The 27,143-nt window shown below is 38.4% G+C and overlaps 1 protein-coding gene across 6 annotated transcripts in view; it reads left to right on the plus strand.

The window, feature by feature from the left end:
- The window catches only part of HDAC9 (histone deacetylase 9), a 788,642-nt gene that overhangs the window by 761,101 nt on the left and 398 nt on the right, over window positions 1-27,143 (plus strand). For all 6 annotated transcript variants that reach the window (XM_081537682.1, XM_081537684.1, XM_081537687.1 and 3 more), the window contains one exon: window positions 6,914-7,061. In XM_081537682.1, coding sequence (XP_081393808.1) covers window positions 6,914-7,061 — 148 coding nt within the window. The remainder of the gene's footprint in view (window positions 1-6,913; window positions 7,062-27,143) is intronic.

Below are 27,143 nucleotides of genomic sequence, written 5' to 3' on the forward strand. Positions count from 1 at the left end.
GTTTTATAAGGACTCTCATAGCAGTGTGGGTGATAAATTGAATGAGAATAGACAGGAAGAATACAGAAATGAATTTAAAAAGTGTTAACAAGCTCTGAGCTATGGAGAATCCCTGAACCTAGCCCCTTGTAAATTCTAAAGGAAATCAACCCTGAACATTGATTGAAATGACTGATACTGAAGCTGAAGCTCCAATACTTTGGCCACCTGATGGGAAGAGCTGACACATTGGAAAAATCCCTCATGCTGGGAAAGATGGAAGGCAAAAGGAGAAGAGGGTGGCAGATGATGAGATGGTTAGATAGCATCACTGACTCAATGGACATGAATTTGAGCAAACTCCAGGAGATAGTGAAGGACAGGGAAGCCTGGTGTGCTGCGGACCGTGGGGTCACAAAGAGTGGGACACGACTTAGCGACTGAACAATGACAGCGGGCCCCTTGTAAGTCTCAGGTGTTAATCTCTAAGGTTGAAGGAGTTGGAAGAACTTTATGTCAGTGCCAGGCTTCTTTTCCTATGGTAACATGGTATGTAATGACAGAAGAAGTCATCATTTAAGTGGCAAGAACATATTGAAGTGAGTCTAAGGCTCCCAGTGGTGATGGAAGGGTGAGGTTGTGGTGTCAAGAGGTTTTCAGAATCTCACAAGGCTTTGGTTGGGAAAACATCTGGTGGATGTGTTATTTTTAACACAGACCACAGACCTTCATGTGTCAACAAGTACCTATTTTTCCAAATTGATCATTATCAAAAGTCTGGTTTATGCTGAAGTCTGATATCAAAGCCCCTGCACGAAGCTCTCTCATGGCTCCTATCTGACCCACTGACACTCCATCTAGGTCCCCCGCCTCTAATTCTTGACTGTCTGCATTATCTTATCTAGTTTTTAACCTTTTAGATTCATTCTTTGCTTTACCTTTTACCAAATAGAAATGCAGAATAATGAGACCAAATAACTACCCCCTCAAGAAGTGCTGAACAGTGGGAAGATTTACAGAGTACGAAAAATGAATAAGGATAGAATATATGATCAAAGAGGGATTGTCTATGTCCAGTTTTAATGGAAAGCCTCTCTCTTTTGCCAGTTTCATTTCCTTAGGAGAACAACACACTGGTGGCTGGTTACTAATATTCTACTTTATGAACAGCAGCTCCTGCAAAAGCCGTAAATCTTGCTTCATTTCTCTTATGTGCTAATGAGGCTATTATTCCCATGCCAACAGATAGGACTTTTCTAGCACATATGTTTCTGTAGGAGGGGAAAAAAAAACAAAACTACTCATCACGTGAAAATATAACCCATAAATTGTGTTGTTTGAATTGACTACGTATTGCACAATCTTCCTATACATACCTCCATTTTGATTATTCTTCTTTATAAAGAGATAGTCACCTATAAGGGCATTATTAATGTAGAATATTTCCCTTGTTTTTATAGGCATTGCTAAAGGCTATATTGAATTTAAAGTCTGGGATTATTTCTGAGTTAAGAACTTCATACATGTGGATAAAAGCCAAGCTTTGAATGTTTAATCTTAACTTAGCAGGATATTTAATACACAGTAAATTTTATTGAAAAGGTCTCAGCTATTAAAAATCTGTCTCAGTACTCACATGCATAAAGACTAAACTTTGAAGGATCATTGTCATTTCTGCTGAATGATTTTATAAGATTGCCCTTCTGTCCTGTTGTGTTTGGGCAGTAAAGATGTCCCTTACTGAGGGAAAAATAAAATGCTTGAAAATTAAAACCCTGGGTTATTCTGATGTGCCGTATTATCTAAAACAGTTTGCTGACCTCTTCAAGGGTTCATAGGCTCACAGAAATGTGAGGTTTTCTGCTGTAACAAATTTATTCTGACAATATGCAAGAGTGATATGTAACATGAAATCAGAAGAATCACAACTGTTTATAATTAGAGCAGGAAGAGACCTTTCATTATCATCAGTCCCACCACTATCATTTTATAAATGTGGACATTGTTCCCAGATGACTTCTCTTGGAGTAGTATGGGGTCTTCAATCTATAAATCCTGACTTTTAGGGTTCCCTTTAGAGCCCAAAATACTCAAGAGAAAAATTTCACACAATTAGCTTAGTCAAAAGACCTTTCAGTGACACTAGGCAACTCTTGGTTGTACTTGCATGAAACAGGCCTCTGATTCTCTTCTCAGTTCGGTACCTGGTTTGAAGAATGCTACCCATGTGGACTGTGGGAATTATAGCAATACAGTTCTGTGGTGGACAACCCTACAGGCCTCAGAAACTTGGGGTAGGCTCCACAGGTTCAAGGAGGACTGTGCCTAACAGTGTCTTCAGCCAAGTGGTAGGAAACACGTCACTTTAAAAAGGGATACTCTTCTGTGAGCACTTGTCTCCAGTTTCATGACAGCTTCATCAGTGAAGCGACCAGGCGTTTGCAGTAGACTATGAGAAATGATCTTCACAACACAGATAATCACGATGGTGTGATCACTCACCTAGAGCCAGATATCCTGGAATGTGAAGTCAAGTGGGCCTTAGGAAGCATCACTAAGAACAAAGCTAGTGGAGGTGATGGAATTCCAGTTGAGCTCCTTCAAATCCTGAAAGATGATGCTGTGAAAGTGCTGCACTCAATATGCCAGAAAATTGAGAAAACTCAGCAGTGGCCACAGGACTGGAAAAGGTCAGTTCTCATCCCAATCCCAAAGAAAGGCAATGCCAAACAATGCTCAAACTACCACACAATTGCACTCATCTCATATGCTAGTAAAGTAATGCTTAAAATTCTCCAAGCCAGGCTTCAGTAATACATGAACCATAAACTTCCAGATGTTCAAGCTGGTTTTAGAAAAGGCAGAGGAACCAGAGATCAAATTGGCAACATCTGCTGGTCATCAAAAAAGCAAGAGAGTTCCAGAAAAACATCGACTTCTGCTTTATTGACTATGCCAAAGCCTTTGACTGTGTGGATCACAATAAACTGTGGAAAATTCTGAAAGAGATGGGAATACCAGACCACCTGACCTGCCTCTTGAGAAATCTGTATGCAGGTCAGGAAGCAAAGTTAGAACTGGACATGGAACAACAGACTTGTTCCAAATAGGAAAAGGAGTACGTCAAGGCTGTATATTGTCACCCTACTTATTTAACTTGTACGCAGAGTACATCATTAAAAAACGCTGGGCTGGAGGAAGCACAAGCTGGAATCAAGGTTGCCGGGAGAAATATCAATAACCTCAGATATGCAGATGACACCACCCTTATGGCAGAAAGTGAAGAACTAAAGAGCCTCTTGATGAAAGTGAAAGAGGAGAGTGAAAAAGTTGGCTTAAAGCTCAACATTCAGAAAACTAAGATCATGGCATCTGGGCCCATCACTTCATGGGAAATAGATGGGGAAACAGTGGAACAGTGGCTGACTTTATTTATCTGGGCTCCAAAATCACTGCAGATGGTGATTGCGGCCCTGAAATTAAAAGACACTTACTCCTTGGAAGGAAAGTTATGACCAACCTAGACAGCATATTAAAAAGCAGAGACGTTACTTTGCCAACAAAGGTCCGTCTAGTCAAGGCTATGGTTTTTCCAGTGGTCATGTATGGATGTGAGAGGTGGACTATAAAGAAAGCTGAGTGCCGAAAGCTGATGCCTTTGAACTGCAGTGTTGGAGAAGACTCTTCAGAGTCCCTTGGATTGAAAGGAGATCCAACCAGTCCACCCTAAAGGAGATCAGTCCTGAGTGTTCTTTGGAAGGACTGATGTTGAAGCTGAAACTCCAATACTTTGGCCACCTGATGTGAAGAGCTGACTCATTGGAAAAGACCCTGATGCTGGGAAAGATTGAGGGCAGGAGGAGAAGGGGACGACAGAGGATGAGATGGTTGGATGGCATCACTGACTCAATGGACATGGGGTTGGGTGGAGTCATGGAGTTGGTGATGGACAGGGAGGCCTGGCGTGCTGCGGTTCGTGGAGTCTCAAAGAGTCGGACACGAGTGAGCAACTGAACTGAACTGATGAGAATGAAGGTAATGAGAAATGACTCGTCTCTACATGGTTGTCTCACAAGGTGTGATAAACCCATGCCATAAAGTCAGAGAAAGGTATATCAACTGAGTCACATATCTAAGGAAGAAAGGTAATTTGTTATTACCAAAGATGATTTTTTGGTAAAGGGATATAATATATTAAACTGTTTTGCCATGGGCATAATTCTTTCCAGATTTCATATATTGAGTCTATTTGTATATTTTTATGACTGGTAGGGAGATGATAGAGCAGGACCAAATATAGGAGGACAGCAGCTCACAGAGGAAGAAACATTCTGGACTCAGGCAGTCCTGGGTGAGGATTTCCAGTCCTCTGCTTGTTAGCTATGTGTTCTTAGAGAAAAAAATTATCTAACATTGCATATTTAATTGTCATGAGGATTAAACTAAATTATACATGTGACAATACCTAGCACAATCCTTGACACATACTGGGAGCTCAATAACACTAGTTTCCTATTATCTATAATATAATTTAACCTGTAAAACCACCTGTTGTTTATTTGTGAGAGGTCTCACATTTGTCACTCCAGAGAAAAAGGAAGTGATGATTTCCAGAATCACCTGCTTTGTGAATATCATTTGCTACAACAATGCCTAATAATAATATTTTGTGAAAGCACTTACAGATGGAATTTGACATTTCCAACTTGGGTAACATGATAATGACATTGTGATGTAGAGAAATTAGGTTCTAGGATTGGAACTGTCAATTCAGGATTATCTTTCAAAGTTGAGAGAGGTAGGAAGCTATTAAAGACAAGATACATTTCCATTGCTTACCTCCTAAACCTCTCTTTAGTTTATCTCTTTATTTTTCTTCCGTCCCTTATTTTTAGTTTAGACATCATATTTCCTGCCTGTATTTTTGCCAAGATGTGAAATTGGTTTTCCTGCCACCACTCTCATCATCTGCTGATCAGTTGTCCATAATCTCTCCAGAAGGGTTTTTGAGGAATTTAAACCCGATGCCCTGCCTCTTCTGTTTAAAATGGCCCCTCATCACCCACAAGTTGAAGGCCAAGATCACTGACATGTTCTTCGAGAGTGTGTGTTTAATTAGCCCTTGCCTACCACAGCAGTCTCTCTCATTGTGTTCCATACTGCCCACATTCCACCTGTGCCTGGCAGTGGACTTGTTACCCTGGTAAAAAACAGAGACTTGGGTCTCTGCACGTTTCTGAACACTATTTGCTCTTCTAGGAATACCTCACCACCATCTTACTCTGTTTGAGCTTGACTAACTTCTGATGGTCTTTCAAATACTAGGTCAAGTGTTTTTTCTGGCAAGTTTTTGCTCGTCTTCCTGGCCTCAAAAGTATACATTCTTCTTATTACTGAGAGGAATCTCAGGATCACTTGGGCCTTTTCCACATAGAATTATCATGATTCATTAACTCAAAGGGCTTTCTCAACTAGACCATGAATTCCTTGCTATTAGGGAAGCATCTTTGTGTCCTTCAACATCTGGCACAACCTTGGCTTTCAAAAAATGTTACTTTGTGAATGCGTTCATTTAGAATTTCTATCATTTGGTCCAAATTAAAAACTTTCTGACTTTGGTCAAACTAGGTGATCCCAACAATAAAGTTATAGTAGTAGATAACTCTTTCAGAAGGTTCTGTTGACATGAGGGGTAGATGGGGAGATTGGGTCTCTCCCACTCGTATGATATGACATCCACTTCTTTGTGAAGCAGTAAGATAAGGAAAGGCCAACCATGAAAAGTTAGGTATAGCTGGAAAGAATCTGAGGTTATCCCACTGTTTTTGAGAAGCAGGAATGAAGTGCCAAAGGGCCCTGCCAGCATGATAGGATGGTTAGAGGCAGAACTTGGGTGAGAACCCAGTTATCTTACTCCCCAATCCAGTAGTCACCCACTTGTCTTTGCTACTCTAGCATGACTTCTGTTTATTTTGTTTTTGGAAATAAGCTACTTACCATGCCAACTTCCCACTTAATTGGTCAGGCTGCCGAGATTGTTCTTACCTGGGGAGGTGAGTCATGTCAGCACCTAGGGAGATTCTCCTGCTTTGTTTTGGGGCTATGGAACACTTCACAAAGGAAAAAAATAAATAGCATAGAGGCTGCAAAAAGGCTGTTGACTCGATTCTTTCATATATATATCCCACTGGCACGTTCTCATGAAATTGCCTCCTATTTTCCTCTCATTTTCCTTCCCCTGCCTTCCTTAAAAAAAGAAACATCCGTATAACTTATGGAAGGGTGCCAACATCAGCCAATGCATATATTAAAGTTTTAAATCAGTTATTGTTCTAGTACACACCCTGGGGTTGAGAAAGAAAGAACATCCAGGACTAACAAACCTGATTGTTCTGGCAAAGTTGCCATTCAATTCCTGCTGGCATTTCTGGGCTTTTCTTTTCCTTTAATATTCCAACTTCATTTAAAAAAAAAAAAGTTAATGGCTCAAGTAGCAGTTTTTCACATTACTACTTCATTCAGTTTCTCTGTAAGAGTTCTACCTCCCAGTCTCGTGAGACTTACCCAAAGGGCACAATCCCCAGAGTTTGCTTACTTAGATGCAGAGACAGCTGTCAGTCTGATGGTGAGTTCATTAGACCATGGATTATTCCTCACTGTATTAATTTCTGAGCAAGGGAGAGACTCAGGCTTGGGAATATGAATCCTTCACAACTTGGCATTCTAGGCTGAGAAAAACACTTAATCATAAAGTTAAGAAATCAAATTACAACTGGCGTATAACTTTGTGAATTTTTTTTTTATTTTTATAACACTCTGAATTTTAACTTAACAACTACTCTGAGTTGGACCTATACAAGTATTTTGATTAATAACTGTTTTAACGAAAATTCCTATACAGTATGACGCATGGTTTTTTGTTTTGTTTTTTTAGGCAAATACTGGAAGTCGGTAAGGATGGTGGCGATGCCAAGGAGCTGTGCTCTGGCTGGGGCTCAGCTGCAAGAGGAGACAGAGACTGTTTCTGCCCTGGCCTCCCTGACAGTGGATGTGGAACAGCCCTTTGCTCAAGAAGACAACAGGTATGAATCCAACATTGGGTGGGGGGGGCGGATCATTAATTTCGGTTACATCCAGGCTCATCATTAGCGCTCGTAAACCTCTCTCCAGGCTCTTCTTCACCTGACCCCTCCACTTCCACCACCTGTCTTCTCAGAAGCCATAGAGGCCACAGCACATGCTGTCGGCTATCAGAATTGATGTATTTCATTCTCCATGAGAAGCACAGAGCTGGAGCATGTGGTTGCAGTTCAGAGAGATATAGAGGGATGAGATAGATGGTGAGAAAAATCACTCCTTGGGGGATAATTTAGTGCAGATCATTACGGAAAAAGCTTCTTGTGGACTTCTTTCCTTAGTTATCTCTGTTTTTCAAGATACAATTTTTTCTTTCTCTCATCATTCTGAAATTACTGATATTATAACAAAGGGGGAGAAGGAGAGCAGAAGCTGAAGGTATGGCTTGTCAGTTGGGTAACCTTCTATGACTGTCCATGACATACAACTACCGGATGAAGAGAAAAGTTACTTCCCAAGGAGATAGTGATGTGTGTAAAGGAATGTGTGGACTTGGGTCTGATATTATTTTACTTTATGATAAGAAGGAGTTGATTTTAATAAGTCTTCATATGAATAGCTTTCAGGGAAAAAAATGATGGCCTAAGATTGCTTCTCCTTTTAAGAAATGTGTGTACATTTTGGTGTTCAACAGACCATGCTACATTCAGGATTTCTTTTAAGTGTACTGAGACCAAGACCCCCACAAATATATGAAAAGAAACAGTGCTCTCTGTGGGTGACTTCAGAGTTACATTTCTTCAGTTTAAAGATGACTAGGTGAAGCTTTACTAAAGCTGTGCCAGCTTGCACTTCTAAATTGCTTCTGAGAGTGAAATTGAACTCCCTCCGTCAATAACATCACTGTTAATTACACAGATCCTGCTACTAGTACATAGGTTGGCAGTTTTCCCAAGAATGCACAAATTTGAACAGTTTTAGCTTTCTTGCTTTTACTGGGTATTCAGAGTTTAATGGGTTTAACATCTTGCTTTGTCCATAAAGAGCAGGAGATACATTGAATAATAGATTTCATTTTTGTGCAGTTGTTTTTTCTTACTACAACCACTTAAAAAGGCATCTTCATATGGGTATCTGGAGCATAAGGGAAAACTTATTTTACATCTGATAATATGAACTAACCCCCTGCTGTTCCCAGCTAAGAACCAAACCAAGTTCATAATTCAGAGGTGTTGTAGTTATTCCCAAGGCCAAATACAGTTAGTTGTCTGTCATTTGAGGGCTGTAAAACTAAGGAAACTAACATCTGTTAGTGTTGGATGTAAAAGGAGCATAGCTATTCTTTAGAATTCATTTAATATAGAGAAGCAAAGCTAAATTCTAGCCTGAGTGAAGTGAATTGTAAGTAATCGCTCCCGTTAAATTGCAGAGCTTAGAATAATTAAGAATAGTTAAGTCCTGTTGTGAGACCCATGTAATATAAAAAATCTCAGTACTTGGGAGGAATTGCTCTATAAGCATGCTTGTTTATCCTCAGGTACATAGTGTGCATGACTCCTGATGAACTACAGGGACTTGACCCCGACTTCAGTTCACAGTGATTTTTAAGCTTCATCTGGTGTCAGAGAAAGAATGGGGGAATGTGAATGTTTTGATGTACAGGGGAACCAAGTTGCAATTTGTGGCTTGAATTCATGTTTCTTTATCAGTTTTAAACAGATTGTATCTATTTTGATTGATTTTTCTTGTGGGAATGAAAATGGTTTTGCTTGAAATATTTTCTGTGGCTTTGAACTCACTTTTTCACCAGTGAAAAAGAAAAATTCTTCTAGAACTTGCTTTTGCATTTCTGTTGAACCATGCATGAATTTCATCACAGAGAGTCCGACAGGGAAAACCCTTGAAAGCCACAGAGCATTTCTTCTTTTCACAGGAATGCTATCAGAATTGTCCTCCCACTCGATATAGGAAAAAATGGCTTTCACAATGAGGTAGAGAGGTAGAAATGTTCTTGGGCCTTTGTTATGAATGCAATGTTATAAGTACACAGGAAATTGAAAAATTAGAAAAATCAGAGAGCTAAATGGATGGAAAAGGGTGAAGGCAAGATTCTTTTTATAGGAAATTCTTGCCAGTTATTTTGGAGAATATATTGGTGTTTGGAGTGAGATGACTCATTTTGCACTAAGATTTTGGGTAAAGCAGCTCTTTTCCTGGCCAACTCATATCTGACTCATTTACCACTAGTGAATAAAGGATAAAATGCTCCTGGCTAGGAACCATTGTAAGTATTTTTTGTTCTTTTTTTTGGGAGGTGAGGGCAGGGGAAGGTGGGGGAGATGACAACACAGTGCAAAGTCATTTCATTTTTATAACTCATTGATGGATCATGAATAATAAATTATTAGAAAAAGGGTGGGGATTCATTTTGGGGATGGTTGACTGAAGTATACTTTTCAAAACATAATTTTCAGGTGGCAAAGGACTTGAGCAGGAAGGAAATGACTGGTGGTGGGTCAGCAAAAAACAAAATAGGACAAAAGTAAAAGACAAACCTAAGTGGGACTAACGTATATGTTCAAAGAATGTGAAATAGGACTGGTCACATAGAGCGTGTCATTTGGAAGAGAAGACTGTGATCTTAGCTTTTTTCATGTTTGTCAGGAGATTGCAACTTTAAAAGATGATAGTTTGGATTGGTCAGGTATGTCTCAAATGCTTCTACTTTGAAAAGGCCAGTGCAGTACTGAGGTTTCTTCTTGGGTACCAGTTCAGGCCCTGCTGAAAATCAAGAAAAATTTCTCTCTGGCAACCAAGACTTCAGAATGATCAACCCCTAAGTTACTGGGAGCATATTTACACTCTGGATTTTCTGACTGTTTTTTAATCAAAACAAAGTTGGGTTTTCAAATGTCAGTTTATTGATTATAGTGTCAGTCACACAGCTGAGCTACCAGGGAAGCCCATTCAGTCACACTGGAACTTCATCATTTCATTTTCAACTTCTGTCAATTTTTCTCAAGAAAGAGATGATTTCAAGTCATTATATTACACATAAGCATGGGAATGTGTCATTTTGAATCTTGTCATTCTGTTTTTTGAATAACTATCTCATTTACAGATATTTTTAAAAAGTATAATAAGCTGGAAACTTCTAAGTATCATCTGCTTTGGCTTTCAGTAGCTTATCAGTAGTGGCAAGGACTTGATAACCCCATTTTCCTTTATCTGGAGATTTATATAGAAATAGAGACCTATTAAATACACATTTATGTCTAATAGAAATACAACTTTGTTTTCCATGTTTTGGGATTGTCTCTTCAGGGTTTCTGGAAGCTAAATGTTGCACCAATTATTCAGGTTTCTGATTTTTCTCTGTGATACCATTATTTTGAGGACTTGATTTATCTAGCCAGGCAAACATTCTAGTATTAATTTTATTCTTAATTTTCTTTCTTTTTTTTTTTATAAATTTATTTATTTTAGTTGGGGGCTAATTACTTTACAATATTGTAATAGTTTTTGCCATACACTGACATGAATCAGCCATGGGTTTACATGTGTTCCCCTTCCTGGACCCCCCACCCACCTCCCTCCCCATCCCATCCCTCTGGGTCATCCCATTGCCCCGGCCCTGAGCCCTTGTCTCATGCATTGAACATGGAATGGTGTTCTGTTTCACATATGATAATATACATGTTTCAATGCTATTCTCCCAGAACGTCCCACCCTCACCTTCTCCCTCAGAGTCCATAAAATTGTTCCATGCATCTGTGTCTCTTATTCTGTCTCGCATATAGGGTTATCGTTACCATCTTTCAAATTCCATATATATGCATTAGTATACTGTATTGTTGTTTTTCTTTCTGGCTTACTTCACTCTGTATAATGGGCTCCAGTTTCATCCATCTCAGTAGAACCGATTCAAATGTATTTTTTTTAATGGCTGAGTAATATTCCATTGTGTATATGTACCACAGCTTCCTTATCCATTCGTCTGCTGATGGACATCTAGGTTGCTTCCATGTCCTGGCTATTGTAAACAGTGCTGCGATGAACATTGGGGTACACGCGTCTCTTTCAATTCTGGTTTCCTCGGTGTATATGCCCAGCAGTGGGATTGCTGGGTCATATGGCAGTTCTGTTCCCAGTTTTTTAAGGAATCTCGACACTGTTCTCCATAGTGGCTGTACTAGTTTGCATTCCCACCAACAGTGTAAGAGGGTTCCCTTTTCTCCACACCCTCTCCAGCATTTATTGCTTGTAGACTTTTGGATAGCAGCCATTCTGACTGGTGTGAAATGATACCTCATTGTGGTTTTGATTTGCATTTCTCTAATAATGAGTGATTTTGAGCATCTTTTCATGTGTTTGTTAGCCATCTGTATGTCTTCTTTGGAGAAATGTCTGTTTAGTTCTTTGGCCCATTTTTTGATTGGGTCGTTTATTTTTCTGGAATTCAGCTGCAGAAGTTGCTTGTGTATTTTTGAGATTAATTGTTTGTCTGTTGCTTCATTTGCTATTATCTTCTCCCATTCTGAAGGCTGTCTTTTCACCTTGCTTATAGTTTCCTTTGTTGTGCAAAAGCTTTTAATTTTAATTGGGTCCCATTTGTTTATTTTTGCTTTTATTTCCAATATTCTGGGAGGTGGGACATGGAGGACCTGCTGTGATTTATGTCGGAGAGTGTTTTGCCTATGTTTTCCTCTAGGAGTTTTATAGTTTCTGGTCTTACGTTTAGATCTTTAATCCATTTTGAGTTTATTTTTGTGTACGGTGTTAGGAAGTGTTCTAGTTTCATTCTTTTACAAGTGGTTGACCAGTTTTCCCAGCACCACTTGTTAAAGAGATTGTCTTTTCTCCATTATATATTCTTGCCTCCTTTGTCGAAGATAAGGTGTCCATATGTGCGTGGGTTTATCTCTGGGCTTTCTATTTTGTTCCATTGATCTATATTTCTATCTTTGTGCCAGTACCATACTGTCTTGATGACTGTGGCTTTGTAGTAGAGCCTGAAGTCAGGCAGGTTGATTCCTCCAGTTCCATTCTTCTTCCTCAAGATTGCTTTGGCTATTCGAGGTTTCTTATATTTCCATACAAATTGTGAGATGATTTGTTCCAGTTCTGTGAAAAATACCATTGGTAGCGTGATAGGGATTGCATTGAATCTGTAGATTGCTTTGGGTAGTATACTCATTTTCACTATATTAATTCTTCCAATCCATGAACACGGTATATTTCTCCATCTGTTTGTGTCCTCTTTGATTTCTTTCATCAGTGTTTTATAGTTTTCTATATATGTCTTTTGTTTCTTTAGGTAGATATATTCCTAAGTATTTTATTCTTTTTGTTGCAATGGTGAATGGTATTATTTCCTTAATTTCTCTTTCTGTTTTCTCATTATTGGAGTATAGGAATGCAAGGGATTTCTGTGTGTTAATTTTATATCCTGCAACTTTACTATATTCATTGATCAACTCTAGTAATTTTCTAGTAGAGTCTGTAGGGTTTTCTATGTAGAGGATCATGTCATCTGCAAACAGTGAGAGTTTTACTTCTTCTTTTCCTATCTGTATTCCTTTTATTTCTTTTTCAGCTCTGATTGCTGTGGCCAAAACTTCCAAAACTATGTTGAATAGTAGTGGTGAAAGTGGGCATCCTTGCCTTGTTCCTGACTTTAGGGGAAATGCTTTCAATTTTTCACCATTGAGGATAACGTTTGCTGTGGGTTTGTCATATATAGCTTTTATTATGTTGAGATATGTTCCTTCTATTCCTGCTTTCTGGAGGGTTTTTATCATAAATGGATGCTGAATTTTGTCAAAGGCTTTTTCTGCATCTATTGAGATAACCATATGGTTTTTTTCTTTCAATTTGTTAATGTGGTGTATTACATTGATTGATTTGCGGATGTTAAAAAAACCTTGCATTCCTGGGATAAAGCCCACTTGGTCATGATGTATGATCTTTTTAATATGATGTTGGATTCTGTTTGCTAGAATTTTATTAAGGATTTTTGCATCTATGTTCATCAGTGATATTGGCCTGTAGTTTTCCTTTTTTGTGACATCTTTGTCTGGTTTTGGAATTAGGGTGATGGTGGCCTCATAGAATGAGTTTGGAAGTTTCCCATCTTCTGCAATTTTCTGGAAGAGTTTGAGTAGGATAGGTGTTAGCTCTTCTCTAAATTTTTGGTAGAATTCCGCTGTGAAGCCGTCTGGTCCTGGGCTTTTGTTTGCTGGAAGATTTCTGATTACAGTTTCGATTTCCGTGCTTGTGATGGGTCTGTTAAGATCTTCTATTTCTTCCTGGTTCAGTTTTGGAAAGTTATACTTTTCTAAGAATTTGTCCATTTCTTCCAAGTTGTCCATTTTATTGGCATATAGCTGTTGGTAGTAGTCTCTTATGATCCTTTGTATTTCTGTGGAGTCTGTTGTGAGCTCTCCATTTTCATTTCTAATTTTGTTGATCTGATTCTTCTCCCTTTGTTTCTTGATGAGTCTGGCTAATGGCTTGTCAATTTTGTTTATCTTCTCGAAAAACCAGCTTTTAGTTTTGTTGATTTTTGCTATGGTCTCTTTTGTTTCTTTTGCATTTATTTCTGCCCTAATTTTTAAGATTTCTTTCCTTCTACTGACCCTGGGGTTTTTCATTTCTTCCTTCTCTAGTTGCTTTAGGTGTAGAGTTAGTTGATTTATTTGATTTTTTTCTTGTTTCTTGAGGTACACCTGTATTGCTATGAACCTTCCCCTTAGTATTGCTTTTACAGTGTCCCATAGGTTTTGGGTTGTTGTGTTTTCATTTTCATTTGTTGCTATGCATAATTTGATTTCTTTTTTGATTTCTTCTGTGATTTGTTGGTTATTCAGAAGCATGTTGTTTAGCCTCCATATGTTGGAATTTTTAATAGTTTTTTTCCTGTAATTGAGGTCTAATCTTACTGCATTGTGGTCAGAGAAGATGGCTGGGATGATTTCAATTTTTTTGAATTTACCAAGGCTAGATTTATGGCCCAGGATGTGATCTATCCTGGAGAAAGTTCCATGTGCACTTGAGAAAAAGGTAAAATTGATTGTTTTGGGGTGGAAACTCCTGTAAATATCAATTAAATTTAATTTGTCTATTGTATCATTTAAAGTTTGTGTTTCCTTGTTAATTTTCTGTTTAGTTGATCTATCCATATGCGTGAGTGGAGTATTAAAGTCTCCCACTATTATTGTGTTATTGTTAATTTCCCCTTTCATACTTGTTAGTATTTGCCTTATATATTGTGGTGCTCCTATGTTGGGTGCATATATATTTATGATTGTTACGTCTTCTTCTTGGATTGATCCTTTGATCTTTATGTAGTGTCCTTCTTTGTCCCTTTTCACATCCTTTATTTTAAAGTCTATTTTATCTGAAATGAGTATTGCGACTCCTGCTTTCTTTTGGTCTCCGTTTGCATGAAATATGTTTTTCCATCCCTTCACTTTCAGCCTGTGTGTGTCCCTAGTTTTGAGGTGGGTCTCTTGTAGACAGCATATATAGGGGTCTTGTTTTTGTATCCATTCAGCAAGCCTTTGTCTTTTGGTTGGGGCATTCAACCCATTTACATTTAAGGTAATTATTGATAAGTATGATCCCGTTGCCATTTACTTTGTTGTTTTGAGTTCGTGTTGAAACATCCTTTCTGTGTTTCCTGTTTAGAGAAGATCCTTTAGCATTTGTTGGAGAGCTGGTTTGGTGGTGCTGAATTCCCTCAGCTCTTGCTTGTCTGTAAAGCTATTGAATTCTCCTTCATATCTGAATGAGATCCTTGCTGGATACAGTAATCTGGGTTGTAGATTATTCTCTTTCATTACTTTAAGTATGTCCTGCCATTCCCTTCTAGCCTGAAGGGTTTCTATTGAAAGATCAGCTGTTATCCTTATGGGGACCCCTTGTGTGTTATTTGTTGTTCTTCCCTTGCTGCTTTTAATATTTGTTCTTTGTGTTTGATCTTTGTTAATTTGATTAATATGTGTCTTGGGGTGTTTCGCCTTGGGTTTATCCTGTTTGGAACTCTCTGGGTTTCTTGGACTTCTGTGACTATTTCTTTCCTCATTTTAGGGAAATTTTCAACTATTATCTCCTCGAGTATTTTTTCATGGCCTTTCCTTTTATCTTCTTCTTCTGGGACTCCTATGATTCGAATGTTGGGGCGTTTCATATTGTCCCAGAGGTCCTGGAGGTTTTCCTCATTTCTTTTGATTCTTTTTTCTTTTTTCCTCTCTGCTTCGTTTATTTCCATCATTCTATCTTCTACCTCACTTATCCTATCTTCTGCCTCCGTTATTCTACTGTTGGTTCCCTCCAGAGTGTCTTTTATCTCCTTTATTTCATTATTCATTCTATATTGACTCCTTTTTATTTCTTCTAAGTCCTTGATAAACATTTCTTGCATCTTCTCAATCTTTGTCTCCAGGCTATTTATCTGTAGCTCCATTTTGCTTTCAAGATTTTGGATCATTTTTATTATCATTATTCTAAATTCTTTTTCAGATAGATTCCCTATCTCCTCCTCTTTTGTTTGGCTTTGTGGGCATTTCTCATTTTCCTTTACTTGCTGAGTATTTCTCTGCCTTTTCATCTTGTTTAGACTGCTGTGTTAGGCGTGGCCCTTCTGTATTCTGGTAGTATGAAGTTCCTCTTTATTGTGGAGGTTCCTCACTGCGGTTGGGGTTGGACAGGTGGCTTGTCAAGGCTTCCTGGTTGGGGGAGTTGTGTCGGTGTTCTGGTGGGTGGAGCTGGATTTCTGCTCTCTAGAGTGCAATGGAGTGACCAGTATTAATTTTTGAGATGTCTATGGATTTGGTGTGCCTCTGGGCAGCCTGTATATTGATGCTCAGGTCTATGTTCCTGCGTTGCTGGAGAATTTGCGTGGTATGTCTTGCTCTGGAACTTATTGGCTCTTGGGTGGAGCTTGGTTTCAGTGTATTTATGGAGGCTATTGGATGGTCTCTTATTAATTAATGTTTCCCCTGGCTTTCAGTCTTATTCTTGCAGTAGCCTCAAGACTTCTCCTTCCATACAGCCTCAATAATAAAACTTTTAGGTTAATGGTGAAAAGAGTCTCCACAGTGAGGGATACCCAGAAAGGTTCACTGAGTTACATGGAGAGATGAGGTGGGGGGGGGGGGTTGAGGTGACCAGGAGGGGAAGAGGGGAATTCAAATGTGGAGAGAGCAATCTAGCCAGTAAGCACTTCCCTCTGTGCTTTCCACAGTTTGGAACCCTCAGAGTGGTTCACAGAGATACATAGAGAGGGGGGAGGAAGGTAATAGAGGTGAGCATGAGTAGAAAGGGAGGAATCAAGAGGGGAGAGAGAGATCTGGGCAGTATCCTGTTCCTGAAGTGTTCTCCGGTACCCAGAACACCCTCAGAGATTCACAGAATTGGGTTGAGAAGAGAAGGAGGAGGGTGGGAGATAGAGGTTCCCTGGGGGAGAAGAAAGAGCATCAATAGGGGGAGAGAGTGATCAGGCCAGTGATCACACTCCTGAGTAAAAATGGGTCCTAAAGATGGGTTCTTAAATGTACAAAATTGATATCAAATATGTAAAACAAAGATTAAAAATCTAGAGTAGAGGTTAGACTCTTATAAAACTTACAATATAAAAGAAAAAAGGAAACAGTGTAAAAAGAAAAAAAAACAGTAAAACAGTAAAAAAAGAAACAGTAAAAAAAAAAGTAAAACAGGAAAAGAAACATTAAAAAAAGAAAACACAAAAGGTATAAGATATATGTATGTAGTTTGCTTCAAAAATAGGCTTTTTTTTTTTTTTGCAAGTTAATAGTGGGTTATGAAAATGAAAGTTAAAGGTGTAATAGAGGACTCTTTTGAAGATAATGCGCTGTTTTTGTGGAAGCCTGACGTCCTCAGCCAGCCTTCAGAAGTAGTTTTGTGAAGTTTGGTCAGCGTTCAGATGTTCTTTCGATAAATTTGTGGAGGAGAGAGTGGTCTCCCCGTCCTATTCCTCCGCCATCTTAGCCCCGCCTCCTTATTCTTAATTTTCATCCAGTGTCAACAATACGTTAGTTGAAAAGTGGGCTGAGATTAGGAAGCTCCTGGTAAAAGAAAGGACAATATGTCCCTTCTTACCTTCCTGTCCTCCTCCTGGGACCATCATTTTTCTCTTGTGTGCAGTGCCTAAAGTGTGTTCTTGGGACATGTGTGAACTCTTAGGGAATAAATCCAGTGTGTTTGAGTTTGTTTACAAATAAGTGTTTAATTTGAAAAAAATATATATATATATACTTCTTCACTGTTATCTTCTTACCACTACAGAGGAAGAGTAGAGTGTGACTCTGGAATCAGTTTTGTGCATGCTCAGTGACTTTAGCTGTATCTGACTTTGCAACCCCATGGACGCTAGCTTGCCAGGCTCCTCTGTCCACGGGGTTCTTGAGGCAAGAATGCTGGAGTGGGTCGCCATGCCCTCCTCCAGGGGATCTTCCCTAGGTTCAAATCCCATCTCCAAACTAAGAAGCATGTGCCTGATCAACAGTTATTATCTCTCTGGGCTTTACTTTCCCTGTTTTTAAAATGAAGGGAAAATTTCATGGGGTTTTGAGGATGAAATGAGATAATTCATCTTAAGAACTTAACACTTGACACATGATAAGTACTCAATATTAAGGTTGGCTTTTATTATTTTTATATCATTTTCCTGCTGCTTCAGTTTGCTTTATTGTTTTCCCTCCCTTAATATATTGTTCATCATCTAGTGACCTGCAGTATTAGAAACAGAATGTACCTGGGCATCTGTATGTTTAACATTTAATATATCCATAGGTTAATTCAGTAGTGTAGTCATTAAAAATAAGAGATTGATAATCACTAAACAATAAATTGATTCAATTAACTAATCTTGTGATTAGCTGACTTGAGAACCATTACAGTGCCCAATACATTGTAGGTAATAAATACTTATGTAATGAATGAGTTCAAGACAGATGACAAAACATTGTTAAAATGGTAATGACAATTCGTAGTGATGTGTGAGCTTTCTTTGTCTTGTCGTCTCTATTTACTATTTTCTGAGGGAATCAATGTTTTTATCTTTCTATGCGTTTTCAAAATGTGTGTTTTGTGTGTTTTACATTTGTCTTCAATAGTACCACTGACAGTATCCAATATGTGGGCTAACCAGAATCCAAAGTACTGATACCATAGAGATGGATTAACTGAGGAAACATGAGACACAGGAAGGGAAAGCAAAGTGTCTGAATGGAGAAAGGGGTTGTCTTGGGTGAGGTGAAGGGGATATGGGAATGATACTGACAGATGACAGGATTATTCTGTGACCTGCAGTAGGAGGAGGGAGAACATCTGGTTCATTTAAACATTTTCTGATTATTTTCTACATGCCAGACACAGTTTTGGGAGTGAGGGTCACAGTTTCCATGGAGTCTTCAAAATTTTCACATATTCGGAGATTGTATTAATTTTCTCTTACTATCTTAAAGAAAATATTACTACAGACCTAGTGGCTCAAAATGACAAAAAGGTCAGAAGAGTGACAAGTTTCTGGGTTAAAAAGTATAGAGGTTGGCCAAGTCTTGTTCTGTGCTAGAGGCTCTAAGGGAAGAGACTGTTTCCTTGCCTTTCCCACTTTCTAGAGGCCCCTGCATTCCTTGGTTCATGACCCCCTTCCTCTGTCTTCAAAGCCAGCAACTTCACATCTCTGAGCTTTCTACAGTCATCATCATCATCTCTCTCTGACTGAAGCAGCAAAAAAGCTGGCTCAAAAACAGGGAAGTCTCTCTGCTTGTAAGATCCTAGAGTGGACCCACCAGGATCATCTCTCTGTCGCAAGATCCTTAATCTTATATTTACTAAGTCAGTGTTGCTATGCAAGGAAACATATCCACAATTTCCAGGGACTAGGACATCTTGGTGGGGGGCTATCATTCTTTCTACCACAGGATCAAACATAAACAACCAACCACAGTAAATGATAAATCATTTGACAGACTGAGCTACAGGATAAAAGAAGACTTAACATAGGCCAAGAACTGGGGAACAAACCACGGAGGCAGGACAACTGAGCTTGGGTAGAAAAATGGAGGATTTCACTTAGAAACAGTAGCTTGAGCAAGCCAGCTAGTTTTTAAAATTTTTATTTTATATTGGACTATGGTAAAGCGTCTCCCTACAATGTGGGAGACCCAGGTTCAATCCCTGGGTCGGGAAGATCTCCTGGAGAAGGAAATGGCACCCCACTCCAGTATTCTTGCCTAGAAAATCCCATGGACGGAGGAGCCTGGTAGGCTACAGTCCATGGGGTCGCAAAGAGTCGGACACTACTGAGCGACTTCACTTTCATGGTTGATTCACAATGTTGTGTTAATTTCAGGTGCACAGCAGAGTATACATGTATCTATTCTTTTTCAAGTTCTTTTCTCATTTAGGTTATTACAGACTACTGAGCAGAATTCCCTATGCTACACAGTAGGTTCTTACTGGTTATCTATTTTAAATATAGCAGTATAAACATGTCGATCACAAAGAGTTTTACAGTACTTGGTCTTACATTTAGGTCTTCAATCCATTTTGTGTTTATTTTGTATATGGTGTTATGGAGGACTTTAATTTCATTCTTTTACATGTGTCTGTCTAGTTTTCCCAGCACCACTCATTGACAAGACTGTCTTTCCTCCATTTTATGATCTTGCCACCTTTGAAATAGATTAAATACCCGGTTTTGATTTGCATCTCCCTGATGATTAGTGATGTTGAACATCTTTTCATGTACCTGTTGGTCATCTATTAAATATGTATCTTCTTTGGAAAAATATCTCTTCAGATCTTCTGCCAATTAGGGACTGTTGTGAATAAAGCTGCTGTGAAGTTGTTTTGTTAATATGGAAAAAACACATAACATTTACTATATGAACCATTTTAAGTATACAGTATAGTAGTACTAACTGTATGCCCACTGTTGTGAAACATATCTCTATAACTTTATCTTGCAAAACTAAAACTCTACCTATTAAACAACTTTCCTTTCCCTCTTGGTCTAGCTCCTGGTAACCACCATTCTAAGAATTTGACAACTTTAGATACATATGCGAATCATGCAGTATTTGCCTTTTTGTGACTGGCTTACTTTACTTAGCATAAAGTTGTCAAGGTTTATTATCCCTGTTGTAGCACATGACAAAATTTCTACCTTCATTATGGCTGAGTAATAACTCATTGTAGGTACATACCACATTTCCTTTATCTATTCATCTGACAATGGACATTTAGGTTGGTTGCTTCCACCTCTGGCTATTGTGAATAATTCTTCAATGAAGATAAGTAGGTAGTCTATCTCTTTAAGATCTGATTTTGAATTATTTTGACTATATACCCAGGGGTGGAATTCCTGGATCATGTGGTAATTGTTTTTAATTGTTTGCGAAACCTAAGTCTTTATGAAACTTTTGTACAGGTTTTTACTTTGTGAACACAAGGACTAAGTTTTCTTCAACACACACCTAGGAACAGACTGGACAGTTTAGAGGAAAACCAACTGTCTTACTGTATTTTATAAAAAAGCCTTCTAAACTGCTTTCCAAAATGATTGTGCCATTTTTCTTTCCCACAAGCAATGAAAGACAGTTACATTTGTCCTGTATCCTTACCTGCACTTGTATAATGGGTCCTTATTGTTTTAGCCTTTCTGGTGGGTGTATAGTGATAGTACATGGTGCTGTCAAATTTTCTCACAAAAGCTATAGTCATGTCCATATCAGGCCTTCTTGGCACACACCCTCCCTTCTGATTTGAGTACTTAGCTTGTCTTCTCTTCTCACTGACCCTTCACTGGCCTTCACATTGTCTTCCAGCTTACCTTTTAGAGCTCAGATCAAATATTACTTCCTCCTCTTGGAGAATTTTCATTGACTATCAATACCAAAATTAGATCAGGTCCTTCTGTTCTATCAGTAGTATGTTTCCCCTATACCTCTCATACATAGAACAGAGCCAGGGGTGTATCGTAGATAATCAGTATAATTATTTCTTTAATCACTGAAAATTTCAGTACTCTGAGGAGTGTCCCAGCATTGGTGGTGATGTGAGGCTTTGGAACTCTCACAGTAAACTATGGCAGCATTCTGGAGAGCAGTTTACTACCATTTTTGGTCAACACAAAGCAAATAACCTGGTAATCTTGCTCCTAGAAATGTATACTGAAGACATTCTCATCCAGGGTAATTACAGTACATGTACTTAAGAAGTTCACTACAGCTTCTTCATGATAGGTAGAAGGGAATCATCAAATCCAGTGTCCATTATTGGAAGAATGAAGGTCAAAATGTGAAGGTTATACCATCAAGGAGATGCCATGTATCATTTGGCTGCTACAGACTAGATAACCATAACTGCATACAGTGATGTTGATATAATAAATGTAGTACTCAGTGAGAAAATTACACAACAGAAATGATAAAATTTACATAAAATGAAAATATATGTCCAATAATATATAACTTTAAGGAATTCTATGAACAGAAAAATGTACATAACAAGAATTAGATTGCTTACCTTGGAGGAAGAAGAGGAAAATACAGGGATTAAATTAAATCAATAAACCAAGAGGAAATGTGTCTTAAAAATAACATTAACATAAATTAACAAATGCTGCTTTAAAAATCATAGGAAACTAAATATCCCTTTAAGGAAAAATACAAGAATCTAATTTTATGCTCTACCTTGTCCCAAATTCTTTCTGCTTTTTATTTTTGTAAATTAACTATTATGATTGCTGGACTAAACTGATCCTTCACTTAATGTATGAAATCTTTGGCCTTCATCAATAGAGGACTGTCTGTGTTCACTTCTACTTACTGTTCTAGAAGTTTATGTCTTTCAGCCAGCTGAACTATTATACAAAAATTTATGTTTGAAGGTTTTATTTTACAGTTATTTGTGACTTTCCTGTATCTCCACTCACCTAATTGCAAATGGAATTAAATCCACATACTGAAGATTCATCTCTCCCTTTCACCCATCTCTTACCACAACTGTGCTTCTGTTAATCGAGGTAACCTTGGTATCTGTCCATAGAATATTAAAGTGGCGAGCCCCCACATTTCCAGAGTACCAAAAACAGACATTTAAGGGTCATCTCTAACCAGTTCACTTTCTAAGTGTTTAATGAAGATGATTTCTTAACTTCAAAGAATATGTAGACGTGTAACAGGGATTAAGTAACGATAATACTGTGTCCACTGAGAGCTGTGGATATGAGAACACCCAGAGAGCAGATCAGAGATGATTATTTCAGTTTTAAAGAGACCATGACTTACATGACCATGACTTAAATTTTAGAAAATGGCAGAGCTGGGACCTCAACACATGGCATCTGCCTTGAAAGCCAGGATATTTTCCAACTTGCTATGCTACTGATACTACTACTGTGTTTCAAGACACAGAGATTTGGCTGGTTGTGTGTATTCATTTCATTAGAACGTAAATTAACTATTTTCCCAAAAGTGGTTAATATAAAATGACTTTGAAGAGAGGATAGTGAAGAGAAGTATCTTGATGGCAAGCTTTTTATATTGTAACTCAAAGTCTTCATGTTTTAACAGAAGCAGCTTCGTTCTGCAGTGAATGGTTTGTGCTGAAGACACTTTGCTTACCTCCTCAGAGTCTAGGCTGAATGCCTGGAGAAGGCACAGATCTTCCACCCAAGGCAGATACGTGCTGTTTACTTCTTTGACCCCTGAGACATTCTCTACTCACCACAGTCTCTGAAATTCCTGCTACAATTAAGTGCTAGATGTAGGGGAAAGATCATGTTGGTGTGGCTTTGGGTTAGAAGTAGGAAAATTCAGATGGAGGGAGTATTGTCACTAAGATGACATAAGAACTGAGCCTCTGTCCCCCCCCATCTCCCCCCCCAGAGATCAATAATATTAGACTGCTCTCCATGAACAGAAACAGCCCTGGGAGAGCTTGGGTGTCCACCTTAGAAACACCCGCAACAGAGCAGAACAAAAAACCTGAGAATAATTAGACAAAAGAGCTTCATTTTGTCTGTGTCATCCCGTCCTCCAGGCTGGCACTGCTCAGCACCAGGAAGGAGAAGTTTCCCTCAGCAACAAAGGGAGAGCAGGGTGACTGGTTTCCCTAGCTTTCTGGGACACTGCAGCAAAGACCCACTTCAGTTTCACTTCACCCAGAGATCAGCAAAGAGATGTATGGAGATAACTAGGAATAGGGAAGGAGGGCAGGGGGACTAGCAGTGTCAGTCCTGCAGTGGGAGCAACCATAGTTCCCAGGGACTTGCTCTACAAGGAGCCCAGCTGCTTCCACTGGAAGAAACCAATGCCCAGTTCAGCCACTTTCAACTCCCTGCAGATTTCTCCACTGAGGTTTGCCCCTCACTGGTTTTCACCTCCATGGTCATCAATTGCCTGCGTTTCTCCTCACTCCCTCCCCACCACACACATAGCCTGGGATCCTTACCAGTGGCCAGCGCCAGCCTCTGTGGCTGCCCAGGTGCAGGGTGCCAACCTGTGCACATCCACACTGTCAGCCTGCCCCCCATTACCAGCCTTCACTGCTGCGTGTGCATCTGGCAAGACCTGCAATCAAGGACACCCATGCTGACAGCCAAGGCCCCCACAAATGCCTCTGGGCTTTCAGCATTCAGCCCTGTCTCTTGTTACTGGCCTGAATCTCAACTTCTGCTCGCTCCTCCAGCTGTGTACCTGCACACCCCCAGCCTGGCTCGCATCACAAACCTCTACTGCCATGATCACCCCTGTGGTGAGACCCTTCATCCATGGGAGTGAGTGGGGTGATGTATTCAAACTGCTGAAAGAAAAAAAAAAAAATGCCAACCAGAAGACTTTACCTGCCAAAGTTGTCCATAGAAATTAAGGGGAGATAGACTTTCCCGAACAAAAAGAAAGTTGAGATAATTCATCACCACAAGACTTTTCCTTCAAAAAGTGCTGAAAAAGAGTTCTTCACACTGAAAAGATAGTACAATAATTACTAACATGAAAACATACGAAAATATACAACACACTGTTTAAGCGAAGTATGTAGTCAGATTCAGAATACTCTAATACAATAATATGGTGATGTATTAAACACAACTCTATTTAAAGGCTCAAGTACAAAAATTTTAAATAGCTATAGTAATTTACTAATGGATACACAATATCAAAAAAGTGTAAATCATGACATCGAAAACAAACGAGAGAGGAGGAGTGAAAGTATATGTTTTATATGCAATCAACGTTATTAACAGGTTAAAATTAGACTGTTATATCTATAAAATATTTCAAGTAAGCCTCAGGTTAACTGAAAATCAAGAACCTACAGTAGATAAAGAAAAAGGAATTAAAGCATACCACTATGGAAAAATCATCAATTTTAAAGGAGGGCATCAAGAGAGGAAAAAAGTACAAAACAGCAAGAAAACTATATGGTGGTAGTAAGTTATTAACTATGAATAATTATTTTAAATGTAAATGGCTCAAAGTGAAAGGACCTCTGTATTCTAATGTTCATTGCAGGTTATTTAAAATAGCCAAGATAAGAAAATGTGGTGTATACATAAAATAGAATATTATTCAGCCATAAAAAAATGGTTCAACATGGGTTAAACTTGAGAGCATTATGCTCAGTGATATAAGACAGAGAAAGATAAATGCTGTATGATCTCCCCTATATCAGTTCAGTTCAGTCGCTCAGTCATGTCTGACTCTTTGCGACCCCATGAATTGCAGCACGCCAGGCCTCTCTGTCCATCACCAACTCCCGGAGTCCACCCAAACCCATGTCCATCGAGTCGGTGATGCCATCCAACCATCTCATCCTCTGTCGTCCCCTTCTCCTCCCGCCCCCAATCCTACCCAGCATTAGGGTCTCCCCTAATATGAAATATGAAATATAGGGTCTCCCCTATATATGAAATAAAAAAAAATTGAACTCTGTATGAGGTGATGGATATTACCTTAACTACTGTGGTAATAATTTCACTATATATGTCAAACTATAGTGCTGTACACCTTAAGCTTACACAGTGAGGTATGTCAATTATTGATCAATAGAACTGGAAGAAATGTTAAACTCATAGAAATAGTAGACTGAAAGTTACCAAGGGCTGGGAGATAGGGGAAATGGGACAATGCTGGTCAGAATGTGGAAGCTTCCAGTGATAAGATGTCTAACAGCTGAGGATCTGATATACAGCATGATGACTTATAGCTAACAATGCTATATTGTACACTCACAATTTGCTATGAGAAGATCCTTAAATGTTCTCACCATAGCAACAAAATGGTAATTATAGGATGTGAAGGCTGTACTATTATTGTAAACATTTCATAATATATATGTGTATCAAATCATCACATTGCCTTAAACTTATAATCAACAAACTGTATCTCAATAAAGCTTGGAAAAAATACAAAAGTTCAGTCTCTATTGGAGTATCTGATTTGAGGATTATATACGTATATAATCCATGTATTCTCAAATGTAAATATGTTCACATGTTTATGAATAAATTAGCTTAGTTACTTAACTGTTTTCCTTAATTTAAAAATTTTCTTCTGGGAATGCTGATAATTTTACTTTGGAAAGATTTTACTATAGTATGACTTATGACTCATTTAAAAACCTTTTACATTATATAGCAGCTCTAAACACTTTCTCACAACCTCCTTATCCAATATCCTCTTGGACAGGCTATAACTTCTCTAAGAATTTTTCTAAGTATTCCACATAGACTCATTTGGATATCCTTTTTAAATAATAATGAATACCTAACGTTTCTCATTCTTTTGTGGATGCATTAAAATCTTTTACTGTTCCATGGATAAAATCTTTCAGTGTTTTAAATTTATTTTAAAAATGCTAAGTTAAAATGGCAGCTACTTTATTGATACATATAGAAATCTTGCTTTTTTTCTTTATATGTATAAAACAACACACCTATATTGTTCATTTGCCTTCATTAACAAACATTCTAATATGAAAGTAATGCATTACAGAATACTGGCAATTAGATAAACAGTATGAAAAAGAAAATTAAAACTACCTACCTGTTATTCCACCACAGAGAGAACTGTCATCCAATTATTGTGTTTCCTTATGGTAGCATAGGCATAACTCTGTACCATTCAACACAATTTTATGCTTATGTTAGATGATGAAGGGTCAAATCCAAAGTATTAAGTAACTACTGTCTCACAGTATGTATCGTTTAGAAGTCAATTTTACTTCATTTTTTAACCTTCACTAATTCTGTAAGGAACATCTTTTTTTCTCAGGGTTTTAAACATTAAACCACAGCCTCACAGAAGTATAGTTACAACATTAGCAGTTGCAGTATTAGCAAATTGTAGAGCTCAGACTCATACTCGGTTCTTCCGACATCTCAGACCCCAACATTCTTCCCCCAGCAACCCAGCTCCCTCATGTATTTGGATTCCGGCTAGTTTGTCCTTTTGACTAAATTAAAAATCATTCTAAAAGTTTGCCTTGAAACACCCTCAGAGTGTTGCTAAATTAAGGCTAAATCTCAAATATAAATTTTCAAGCAATTAGTTTTGGTTTTGCCGGAGCAGAACACCCCACAGTTGATGCCGAATAAAAACTATTTACACACTACGATAGTGCATTTCTTGTAAAAACGTTGGGTCTGTAGCAGCAATTTGCTAATCAAATTCAGAATTTGATTTGAAATGCCTCCGGCAGGCAGCCAATCCAGTTATGAAAGAACAGAAGCAAAAACCAGAACCCTGGTTTGTCTCCCCCAGAAGCTAGCTAGGTCCTTTGCTCCCATTAGCAAACTGGTTCCATAGGAAATCACTGCAGTTGCTCCTAAAATAAAATATTGTTAATTTTTTCAATAAATTATTGGACTGTACAAGACACAAAACATGTACATTTTGGAATCTAGAGTTATAAAATATTCTGACATGTTTTAATATAAACAGGAACATTTCCAATGATTGCTTGGATCGAAAATGTTTTTCCACTTGACATTTGTTTATACTTCCTAGGAAAGAAACTCTATTTATGGATAACTGAATAACACAAATAAACAT

Source organism: Giraffa tippelskirchi, chromosome 10 (assembly GCF_054371585.1).
Source record: "Giraffa tippelskirchi isolate mGirTip1 chromosome 10, T2T-mGirTip1v1.2.pri, whole genome shotgun sequence".
In the NCBI taxonomy this organism is placed as follows: domain Eukaryota; kingdom Metazoa; phylum Chordata; class Mammalia; order Artiodactyla; family Giraffidae; genus Giraffa; species Giraffa tippelskirchi.